This window comes from Doryrhamphus excisus, unplaced genomic scaffold (genome assembly GCF_030265055.1).
Source record: "Doryrhamphus excisus isolate RoL2022-K1 unplaced genomic scaffold, RoL_Dexc_1.0 HiC_scaffold_26, whole genome shotgun sequence".
Lineage (NCBI taxonomy): Eukaryota > Metazoa > Chordata > Actinopteri > Syngnathiformes > Syngnathidae > Doryrhamphus > Doryrhamphus excisus.
Window position 1 is genome coordinate 374,646 of NW_026652244.1, and position 13,109 is coordinate 387,754.

The 13,109-nt window shown below is 28.3% G+C and overlaps 1 protein-coding gene across 1 annotated transcript; it reads left to right on the top strand.

Annotated features, from left to right (window-relative positions):
- Positions 1 to 10,083: 10,083 nt before the first annotated feature.
- On the top strand, positions 10,084 to 12,861 carry LOC131119366 (uncharacterized). The gene has a single exon (XM_058064714.1). It carries the CDS (start codon positions 10,178 to 10,180, stop codon positions 11,720 to 11,722), a length of 1,545 nt encoding a protein of 514 aa, XP_057920697.1. The 5' UTR covers positions 10,084 to 10,177; the 3' UTR covers positions 11,723 to 12,861.
- The last annotated feature ends 248 nt before the right edge of the window (positions 12,862 to 13,109 follow it).

Consider the following 13,109-nt stretch of genomic DNA (forward strand, 5'->3'; position numbering starts at 1 on the left):
CTTTAAATGAATGCATCACTTAAAATGATTTATTTGATTATTTTTAACGAAAATATATCGATTTATGCACAACTGATTATTCACAAGCTTTTTATAATTCGTGCTTGTTAATCTAACCAGAATGTTCTGAGAGATAAATGTATTGTATGTTCTGAGAGATAAGTGTATTGGATGCTATGAGAGATAAGTGTATTGGATGTTATGAGAGATAAATAAATTCAGATGAAAAAAACAGATTTCTTGTTGGTTCATTTTTTTCTGTATTGATGATGATTTTGGATGTTTTCAGGGTCGAACTTTCTTCTTTGCAACAGAAATGGGAATACTAAGCAGGACTGTGCATTTTTCAGTGTAATAGAGGTGACCAGACAGTTTTTCAGACATGCACACTCTATATGAACAAAACTAACCTTTGATACAGTTTTTATCAGGAGAATATGTTTGCATAAAATCAATTTAATCGTTTAGATTATCAAATTGATAAACAAAAATTCTGAAATCTTTCTGCTGTAAAAAGCTGTAAGGATATAGAAGAAATATCTATCAGTTGTATTTTTACCTTCTGATTTATTAAGTAGTCGTGTTTTTGACTCTATTTTAAAATTCTCTTGTGAACTGGATTTTTCGGTCCTGGCAGCTTTTTTTTGAAAGTTAACTGGAGAACTAAATATCTTTGATTCAAGCCTGAGAATACGACCTTTGAAATGATTTGTTTTGAATTTCCATTGTATGATTCAACAGTGTTATCCGTTTCAGGGGCCACAAAATTAAAACCCTTCATACCAATTGTTATTTCGTGATAAACTTTTAAAATTTTTAGCATTTGGCTAAAATTACTATGATTTTAATATTTGTTGTCTGAATGATTTGCAGTCAATTTCGAAAAAATGAACATTTTGTATCGCATATAGCTCGTATAGTATCCTTTTTACTTTCGGAAGGAAAGCTTGATGTTTGTCTGATACTTATGAATACGTGGATGTAATATGGACACATTTTTGTGATTTATCACGTATTATCTTTGCAAATACTTTTGTTTGATTGCCAATAACAACTACAATGATAAAAACGCACTTATACTTATTTTTTTAAAAGACCAATTTTTGATATGAAATTAAGAATTTTTCCACAAAATCAGATTTTTCTGAAGTACATATAGAACAGAAACTGGATTGAATCACGACTCCTTCAGCTGATTCGAAAAAAACGAGGTTTCTAGTGATAAAATAGTTTGTACCATCATTATGATAGAAGCGATACTTTTTTGTGTTCTAAAGCATTCTTGTTGTTAATGCCATTTTGTGTTTGTGGGGAGCTTCGAGCCGAATTGTGCTCAAATATCCAACAAATTATTCAAAATAATCGCTTTCAGTGAGATTATTCTTATCTTGATAAGTTATGTCAGTTGATCGTACATTTAAATTTTGTTAATACATTGTGTTAATACATTGTGTTAATACATTGTGTTGAAACATTGTGTTGAAAATGTATGATCATTTAGATCGAGATCACTGCCCATACAGTTGATCAATTTGAGATTAATGATAAATTCAACTTGATAACATCGATCTACTACTTTATCAGTGGTTATATATCAAGAAAATCGTGTTGAATGTTTTGTTCGCAGTCTAAAGTACATATTTCTTATCGATATGCATAGGTTAATCCTTGTCTTAGGACATGGTTCTATAAATTTATAAAGAATTATGTAAAATGACTCTTCTTCAAAACAGTTTCTTGTTTAATTTTATAACAGTTTTAGTGTTTTGAATTATTTCAACACGTGATTTGAGTATTTTCATCAATTTATCCATATTTTGTGGGTTGAGTTGTTTTGTCGTTATATGCTGTTAATATCGGATATTTTGCGATATCTCTTCTATTAAAAATGAAATTTTTGTTTCGAATCTTCATCAAAGCGATATTTTTCAGTATCATGCTTAAATGGACAAAGCTATTAAAAAATCACTAAATTGATATGTATGAAATTGTTGATCTAATAAAAAAACTATAAGCAATTCAAATATTTGATTTTCAAATTCTATCAACTAGCTTGTAAATAATCATTTATTCATTCAATCTTTCATATAAAAAATATTTCTTCAATCTTTCTACATAAAAAATATGCCCCTCTTCAGTAGAACATTTTCTTTAAAAAAACACGTAATCTTTCTCATAAAATCAATAGAATTTCAAATTAAAAAAGTATCAAGAAATTAAGACAAAGTATAAATCCAAGATATTGAATGTGATTGCAGAAAACGAGACCGTTTTGATAACCGCCCCAACGGGCACGGGCAAATCCACATACATCCCACAAATATTAACAGAACAGTATGCTGATTATAAAATAGCACTAATTCAACCAAGAAGATTGGCCGTCTTAAATATTTATAATTATTTAAAGAAAAGAATGAATATAAATTATAAAATAAGACATTCAAAAAAAATAAATAAAAATACCAATATTACTGTAATGACAGATGGTATTTTCATAAAAGAAATATTGAATAATAAGAAATATGATATTATCATATTAGATGAGATACATGAAAGAAATTTAAGAATAGAGTTTCTTTTAATTTTTTTACAATTGAAAAGAATGAACTCTCACAAAAAGCTGATTTTCATGTCCGCAACCATTTCAAACGAAGAGATTGAACGATTTTACAATTGTAAAAGGATCGATCTTGAAATAAAGGGATATAAATCAGAAATATTCTATGAAAAGGAACCGGTCAGTGATTATCTGCTGGCAGCTTATTACAAAATAAAGGAGATTCTGATCAAAGAAGAAAGTAAATGTAATAAACAAGAAAGTAAAGACATCCTGGTGTTCCTGCCAGGTGAGGAGGACATTTTAGAACTAAAAAAAAATGTTAAAAAGGCTCGGACAGGATGCGACGGCCGTCTATTCACATGTACATAACTTATGATTTTAGCAATTTAAATGATTCAAATTTGAAAGATTCTTTCAATTCAAATGAACATATTGATTCAAAAAATTCTTTCAATTCAAAAAATTCTCATAATTCAAAAAATGAATATTCTTCAATCAAAAATACACTATTCAATAAAAAACCATCAATTATCCCAAGAATAATTCTTTCAACCAACATAGCTGAGACCTCCGTAACAATTCCTTTTATAAAATATGTTATTGATTGTGGTTTAGAAAAAACAAAGATATTTTCATCATATAACCATTTAGGAATGAAAGCTATCTCTAAAGAATCAGCAGAACAAAGAAAAGGGAGATGTAGCAGAATGAATGACGGGATTTGTTGTAGATTGTACACCTATGAGAAATATGAACAGTTGAAAGGGATGGTGCCTGAAATATTGAGAAATGAACGGAATGATTTGTTGTTGTGGCTGTTGGCTGTGGGCATTGATCCTTTTTTTCTTGATTCAAACAATAAAACAATTCTCACATTTCCGAATGAAAGGAATGTACGAACAGCACTGTCTTATCTTTTTTCTATCGGTGCTGTTTACTTGAAGAAAAATGAAATTACTTCTCATTCTGAATCAAAAGATGGAAATAATTTGAATGATTTTAATAAAAAAAACAATTTGAATGATTTAAATAAAGAAAATAAAGAAAATAAAGAAAATAAAGAAAATAAAGAAAATAAAGAAAATAAAGAAAATAAAGAAAATAAAGAAAATAAAGAAAATAAAGAAAATAATCTAAATAAAGAAAATAATCTAAATAAAAAAAATGAAACAGCTTATTGCACAGTGCTTGACCGGTTCAAATCAAAGAGTAATTCAAACTATAACAATATTTCAAACTATAATTTCAATAATTTGAATATAAGATTAGAGATATCAGTTTTAGGCCGTGAGCTTGTTACTTTACCCCTTCCAGTAACTTTGTCATACTTTCTACACGTATCAAACAGTTTGAATTGCGGCCGGATAGCCATAAAAATTATCAGTTTGTTATTAGAGGATAACTATAATTTTGTAAAGGGGGCAAAACAAAATGATATACTGTGGTTGGTCACCGTTTATGAACAATATACTGAGCAATACAAGTCGGAAAACGAGTCGGAAAACGAGGATGTTGACCCGTTCATTGACCAGCAGCTCGTTGAAAGTACTCTGAAAGACAAAAATACTTTTAATAAAGACAAAAATAAAAAAGATAAAAAAAATACTTTTTCAAAAGACAAAAATAAAAAAGATAAAAAAAATACTTTTCAAAAGATAAAAATGATCTAAAAAAGTTAGAACCGGCACTCAAAAGGGCAGTTCTCACTTACAACCAACTGTTAAAATTCTCAAAAGGTGATAATATAAAAAATATAGAGGTGGCATTCTCAAAAGCATTCGCTTTCAATAGAGCTACTCTTAGGAAAAATATAAATGATAATTCAAATAATAATCTAAACAATAACTCAATTGTTTGTTATAAGACAGCTGATAAGATTGTACATATCCATCCTAGTTCATTTTTCTTTAGAAAAAGTGTTAAAAATATTGTATTTTATGATGTGGTGTGTACTGACAGGCCATATCTAAGGATTGTCGGCCGGGTTCATGAATGAAAGTATGAATTAATAAATTTTTAAGTAAAATATTTTTAATAAAGTGGTTTTTGGTAAAAATTTACTTTCAATAAACACAAACTATTTTTTAAGTAAAAAATAAAATTTCTTTCTATTTTTAAATAAAATATTTTATTATTTCTCATATCATTACAGTAACCCACTTTTATTTTTTCAAACAAATCAGCCCCTGTAAATAAAAAACATTTTATAAAAATATATTTAATTTCATTTAATAAAATAAATGTCCGTAGAAGAAAAGATCAAACAGTTGGAGGAGGACCTCACAGATTCCCTTCTTTTAGAAAATAATACAAACAAAATAAAAGATGTGATACTGGAAGGATTGGATGAGGAGGAATTGGGGTTTCGCTCTTTCTTTAAGAAACATGATACAAATTTTAATGATACAAAGAAAAATACGATTGATTCTGAGAAACAAGATGTAAAAAATGTAACTGGTTCAGAAAATGATATTAAACACGCACAGCTGTCCCGTTTCGACAGTTTCCTGAAAGATTCACATTCTAAAAATGATTTGAATAATTTTAATAATTTTAATAATTTGAATAATTTTAATGATTTTAATGATTTATTCAATTTATCTTATTTCGATTGGAATGTGAGAAATGGCAGGGTGCCACTCGGTGAAAGGAGGAATCACGAAAATAAAAATATTCTTTTAGAAAAAAGTAAAGAAAATATTTTAACAGAAAAAAATAAAGAAAATATTTTCAAAGAAAAAGAACCTGAAAAAAATATTTTAACAGAAAAAAATATTCTTTTAGAAAAAAGTAAAGAAAATATTTTAACAGAAAAAAGTAAAGAAAATATTTTAACACAAAAAATATTTCATCAGAAAAAGAAAACATAGAATCAAATGAAAATGAAAAATCATCAGAGCCAACGGTAGAATCCCTTCAATTTGAATTGAATAAATTAAAAGAGACACACAAAAGAATGTTTGTCATAAAAGGAAAGATTTATGAAACGGTAGAGAGGGAGATAGAAAATTATAAAAATATTTTATTATCAGAGAATAATGAAAAGATAGAAAAAAATAATAAAAAGTATTATGAGATTATTGAGGGGTTGAAAAATGAGAATAATGATTTGAAAAATGAGAATTATCATTTGAAAAAGGAATGTGAGAAATTTAGAAATGTTTATAAGAAAATGAAAATTATTTATAAATTAAATAATTTAAAATGAATCAAATAAATAGATGAATTGTAGTGTAAGAATAAAAAGTTTAAAAATATTTTTAATTTTATTTTTTCATTCAGCAGCCCCTTGTAAGTATTTATCTTTTTAAAATAAAAATAGTAAAATAGTAAAAAAGTAAAAATAGTAAAAAAGTAAATGAGACAGATTTTACCAGCAGAAACGAAAAAAATTACAAAAAATAAAAATATAAAAAATAATTCAAAAAGTCTGTTCTATAAAAAGAAGCCAAATTTCATTTCCCATCACACGAAATATTCATTTTTATATTCTGCTGATCAGAACAGGAAAATAAATGAAATTAAGAAAAGAAGAAGGTTGGAGGATTATTTCGTGAGAAATGGTAATAAAAGATATTTTATAAATAAATAATTTAAATAAATAAATAATTTAAATAAATTTGTACGGTTTTGGACTGTGCACCCTCAAAATAAACAATTTAAAAAAATATTGTACAATTTAAAAAATATTTCACATTTTATTTCAATTTAAAAAAATATTGTACAATTTAAAAAATATTTCACATTTTATATCACATTTTATTTCATTTTAAAATGTTAAAAACCCCCCTGCACCGATCCGTTTTAACCGTTTGCAGTCTTTTGTATCCGTTAATTTTCCTTTTCACATATTTCATTCTGACATTCACCCACATGAAAAATCTTTGTTGCGATAAGAAATATTTAATAATATTTTTCTTTTCTAATATCCTTTCTTTCTACATTATTATCGTTTATTGCAAATTGTGGCTCGATTGTTATAAGAATAGATTGCATAGGAGAATTAGGAAATTGGAAAATGTTTTGAAGGAAAATTTGTTGTTGGAAAATGGAATCATTAAAAATGAGAAAAATGAACAAAATGAAAAAAATGAACAAAATGAAATAATTGAAAAAAATGAAAAAAATGAACAAAATGAAAAAAATGAAAAAAAACACTCTTACAATCAAAAAGAGAAAAATACTTTTGATACACAAGAATGTGAGGAGGATGAAAAGAGTGAGACACGGTTGGAAATGAGGAACAAAAATGTCAATTCTGAACAAAATCAATTTGAGAATTCAGAAAAAAATCAAATCAATTAAAAAAAAATCAATTTAAGAATTCAGTAAAAAATAATGATAATTCAAATGATTTATTTAATGAGGCATTCCTTGAAGAGACACTTAAGAAAAGGAATGATCTGATACGTATTTGCAAATATTGTAATATTTTTAAACCACCCCGTTCACATCATTGCTCATTTTGCAATGTGTGCTATTTCAAGATGGACCATCATTGTACGATTCTTAATATTTGTATAGGGTTGAAAAATTATAAAAACTTTTTGTTGTTTTTAACTGCCAATCTGATTTATTATTTTGGTAAAATTATCATATTTTTTATTGAAATATTTGTGGTTAACACACTGCCGAGACCGTTTTACATTATTGGTATCATTCTTTCTTTTTTTTATATTTTTTATTTGTTTGATAATGTTAATTTTTCACATTTTCTTAATTCTCAGAAATGAAACGACAATCGAATATTTTTGTATAAAAAATGTGATTGACGGTGATTATTTCGAGGAGAAGGCTTTTCAAGAAGGTCCTTTATCAAAAGAATTATTGCCTATTTTTGATAGAGATGATAGAAATATAAGAAAATGGTTGAATCCGTATAATCTGAATTATAAAAATAATTTGTTGAGGGTGTTCGGACCAAATTGGTACAATTGGTTGCTGCCGTATTATACAGGGCTGGATGACGGGTACGTCTTTCCTAAAAATGGGTTGTACGAAGTATAAGGATAAATAAATATATAAATATATTTTGATTTAAAGATTAGAACAAAACAATAAATTGCCAAAAATGAAGAAATTAAAATGAATTTATCACAAACAAACAATTCAAATATTTATGAAAATAATATAAAATATTATATTTATTCAAGTACTGAAAAATATACTTACAGAAATAAAATATACTACACTTTAAATAAAATACAATATAAAAATATACTACACTTTATTAGAATATAAAAGAGAATAAGTAAATATGAAGGGACGCCACGCCCTGCCTGTCCGATTGTTCTACTCTGCACTGTCAGTCACTTACCCTGTCATAACAATTTATTCATATTTCGTATTTGTAGGGAAATATTGCATACAGGCCCAGGCATTCGACAGAGTGTTAATATTGTTATACTTTCTTATCTTTCATTTATTTCTTATATTCAATCTGATATTTTATATGAGAATATTAGGAATCGATGACACCTCCACTGCTAATAGATTCAAAGGAAAAGGGGTGGATAAAAAATATTTGGAAAAAACGTTCTTTAATCCTTTTATCTATCAGGAAATAGAGTCAAAAAAAAGAAAAATGTTAAAAAAATGTGATTGTTGTCAGACTTATAAACCACCAAGGGCCCATCATTGCACGATCTGTAAAAAATGTTTCTTAAAATTTGATCATCATTGCATATTTTTAGGTGTTTGTATTGCTTTTTATAATTATAAGTTCTTTTATTTATTTTTGGTTACTTCTATTATTTATGATGTTTTTGTTATAACATTGCTAATGATAACATTGGTGGGTGATCCTTCTTTAAATACCAATCCCAAGGTGCATTTTATCATAGCTATATCTTTATTAGCAATGGTACTGGTATTTTGTGTACAAAAACTTATAAAACACTCTTTTACCATTTCAAGAAATGAAACAACCACTGAGTCAATAGCATTGGATGCATTTTATGAGGGTGATCAAGGATTTGTGTATATTTTTCAAGAAGGGCTGTTGGTCACACAAGAGGAGGTATTCGACAGACCGGTGATGAATCCTTATAATTTAGGATTGACAGATAATTGGTTGCAAATATTCGGTAATGAATGGACAACCTGGCTGTTGCCTATCAGTACAACACCTGGGGATGGAATAAACTTTCCAAAGAGGTAAATAGGTTTATAAAGAAAAATGATGAATAAATAGACATAAAGTGTGGAAACTGTATATTTTTTTGTTCAAAATATTTGAATTCAGTTCATTGATTTTCATTTAATTTCATTAAATTCAAATTATTTTCGAAATAACTGTGATGAAACATTTGTTGTAAAATTGAAATATACATTTTTGAAATATAAATTTTTGAAAAATTGTGGTTTCATTCGTTTTATTTTATATAATCGAATTAGAAGCAAATCTGTGGAGAATGTACTTCAATTAGATTATAAAGAATTTGCCTTTTTTTAAATATTTAAAACAGAACAGTTTTACAATTTTTCTGGAGATTTTGAGAAAAGTTGAATTTGAAAAGTATGATATTTTCAAACAAAAATTACAACAGAACGAATAATTTTCTTTCAAATGTTATAAATTTATCTCTCAAATGTGTTTTAAATTGGATAAATATTTAATCGCAAGCCGAATTACTGAATCACAAGCGTTTTTACTGAATCATAAGCAAAATTACTTAAAAAAATAAGCCGAATTACTGAATGATAAGCGTCTTGGAAAAAAATGCTCAAAAATGCAGCAGACAATAAAATAATGTTTTTTTTATCATTTTATCTACATAAAAAAACCATCAGAAATTTTTCACAGGTAGTTTTTACGCTTTTATACAGGTCAAATCATGATAGAGAAAAGCGAAATTTCTTTAAAGTTTCATTTAAGAAAATTCAATTTTTGAGTAAAAAATCAGCCAACGGCACTGCAATTACAGATAAATGGAAAAAAACAAGCTGAATTAAAACCTATCATCTCTGTTAAAATGATGAGGACGATATGATAAATATTGTTAAGTTTTCAGACCAAATCAAACTCAGTCTATTTGTTACTTACGCTGCACTTTCATTTCTTAAACTAGGCAAAAGCAATGCGGTAACTTATTTTTAACGCTACTTAATTTGAAAACAATATCGTTTCCAAAAATTCCTTTCGTAACAAATGAGACGCAAGGCCGGCAAAAGAAAATTTCGAACAATTCTGACTAGAAATATTTCAAATCTAAGGTGAAAAAGGTGAAAAAAGATGGACAAGAAAAGCAATGAAGGATCTTTGACATGTTTCTTATTTTTGCAACCTTATTAAACAATTTCTAACCAATTAATTATCAAGAATTTTTTTGAAACTCAACACATTTTGTTCGTCTTAATGAGCTATGAAAAATTTCTGATGGTTTTTCTATGTAAATAAAAATTAAAAAAAAAACATTATTTTTTTGCTGCAATTTGAAGCATTTTTTTTCAAGACGCTTATCATTCAGTAATTCGGCTTATTTTTTTAAGTAATTTTGCTTATGATTCAGTAAAAATGCTTGTGATTCAGTAATTCGGCTTGCGATTAAATAGGGACCCGTTTTAAATTTATCTTTCAATTGTGTTATAAATATAATTTTTTAAAATAACCCTTAGATGTCAAAAGATGCTGCGATCAAAGAATCAGATCAGTTAACAGAAGAAAATTATTATTTGCAACGTAGACAGAAGATACAAGAAATGAAAGAGGAAAATATCAATGTTTATCCTCATAAGTTTTTTATGACTCATTCTACTAAGAAAATTGTTGAAAAATATAAGGTGGCTCAAAAAAGTGTGCAAACTGAGGATAAAGTCTCTGTTGCTGGTAGGATTATGTCAATAAGAGATCTCGGTTCTATTATTTTTATGAATCTTCTTTATGATGGTGTGACTTTGCAAATTGTTTGTTCTTCGACTTGTCAAGAAAAAAAAGAAGGATTTTCTAATATAAAACGTGGTGATATTGTTGGTTTAACAGGTGTTGTTGGTTGGACAAAGACTGGACAGCTCAGTGTTTTTACTGAAGATATTACGCTTCTTTCACCATGTGTTCGAACATTACCAAGTGAATATTACGGTTTAAAGGCATCAGAAACAATTTATAGAAAAAGATATTTAGATTTGGTGATGAACTCTGAATCTAGACAGAGATTTCTTACTAAAAGTAAAATTTATAACTATTTAAGAAATTATTTGAATGAGAGAGATTTTATAGAGGTGGAAACACCGATGATGAATCAGATTGCCGGCGGTGCAGCTGCAAATCCTTTTGTGACATATCATAATGATTTAAAGATGAATCTTTACATGCGTGTCAGTCCAGAATTGTATTTGAAGGAGCTTATTGTTGGTGGAATGGAACGAGTGTATGAAATCGGCCGACAATTCAGAAATGAGGGTATCGATCTTACACATAATCCAGAATTCACATCATGTGAGTTTTATATGGCATATGCTGATTATAACGATCTTATGGATATGACTGAAGAATTTTTGCGTGGATTGGTAAAGAGTTTGTTTGATGGAAATACTCAGGTGCTATACCATCCAGAAAAGAGAGAAAACAGACCTGATCCTGTTACAATCGATTTTGGTCCTTCTTTTAGACGAATTGACATGCACTTTGAGGCACTTTCAAAGGCCACTGGCATTGAATTGACAGGTGAAAATGTTGAATCTAAGCATCAAGAATTGTGTGAATATCTTGATAAAAATTCTTTTGTCTGTGAGGAACCACGAACACTTGCAAGAGTTCTTGACAAACTTGTAGGTGAATACATAGAACCAGATTGCATCAATCCTACATTTATAATCAACCAACCTGTTATAATGTCTCCTTTATCAAAGGTGCACCGATCTAAACCAGGTTTGACTGAAAGATTTGAGTTATTTGTAAATGGAAAGGAAATCGTAAATGCCTATACGGAATTGAACGATCCTGCAGAGCAACGCCTAAGATTTTTAGAACAACTTAAGGACATAGAGGCCGGTGACACAGAGGCAATGGAAATGGATGAAGATTTTTGTGTCGCACTCGAATACGGTCTGCCACCTACCGGAGGATGGGGAATCGGTCTTGATAGATTAACAATGTACCTTACAAATGCTGCTAACATTAAGGATGTGCTATTCTTCCCAGCGATGAAACCTGAGAATTAAAGCAGTTTTGTTTTTTTCAAAAATTTTCTTTTTTTCAGATTTTCGTATTTTTTAAGTTCAATTTGACTCGAAAAAAAATCACAAATAGCAAATTATTTTGAACCCTTAGAAATGGTGAAAAAGGACCAGAAGGTATTTTTCCAATCAGATATTACAGTTGAAGAGGAATACGATCTTATATTTGGCAATTCTATAAAAGATGAGCAAAAAGAAGTTCCTACACTCCTTTTTGGCAACAAATTGCTTCCTACATCTGATAATCTAACCGCAACAGATTTTTTATGTAAATTGTCCACAAAATAATCTTGCCGAGTCAATTTTGACAGCTTTGATGACAAATTCCTTATTTTTCACAATGATTGAAGATGTCGAGGATAAAATCAATCATACACGTGTTTATACACCGTTCTTGTGCAAACTTGTTCATTTCAAAAAATGTCTACAATCTTTTTGTCATAATACGGCAGAGGGCTCAGAAAAAGAAGATACACATTCAAATATCAATACTGAGTCACCAACAAGAAAGAAGAACATTTGCAGAAATCCTTTTGCTTATGATACGACAATGGCATCTTTAGGTAATCAACCATCTGAGATTTATAGAAGTATCACAAAAAAGGCACATTCTGATTTCATTTCCACTCGTTATTTTGAACAAGAGGACTGGAACTCGTCACAAAAGAAAATTTACAAATTTGATAAGAAACTTTTAAAGGAATATTCACCTATTGTAGAAATTTTTCATGGTGAATATGAAGGAAAAATCCATAAACAACCATTTAAAATAACGAAAGACACTATTCAGTTACAGCCTGATACTTTTAAAAAGGACCGTAAAGAAAGTAAGAAAACTTACGCCACTCCACATCTAAAAGAACCTGGAGAGCTTCTTCAAGAAGAGCACAAAAGAAGAAACCTCGTCACAATCAGTGATTGTTTAGAACATGCATTGGCAATCGAGAATATAGAAATATCAAAATATCCTTTGATACTCGTTTTAACCTCCGATGCCGATCATTTGATAAGATTATCAGAAATATTACAATTAAACAAAAGAAATTACAACTTGACCAGTTTTTTAACGAAAGAGGAGAACAAAACAGTTTTATATTCGAAAAATAATAAAAATGAATGGAGCACTGGTGAAAAAACACTTGAAAAATTAGATGATTTAGATTTACCAATCAGTATGGTTTTTTTATCAAATTGACAAAATAATGCATTGAAAAGAAAAATTTTATTCTAAAAATCATTTTTAACCAATAAATTAACTTTTGATCAACAAAATATCATTTTTTTCGAATCTTTTGCTGTTTGAGAATCTCTCAATCGAACATTTTTTTGATTATTTTCTTATACTTGATTTGAGTATTTTGTCAAATTAGAG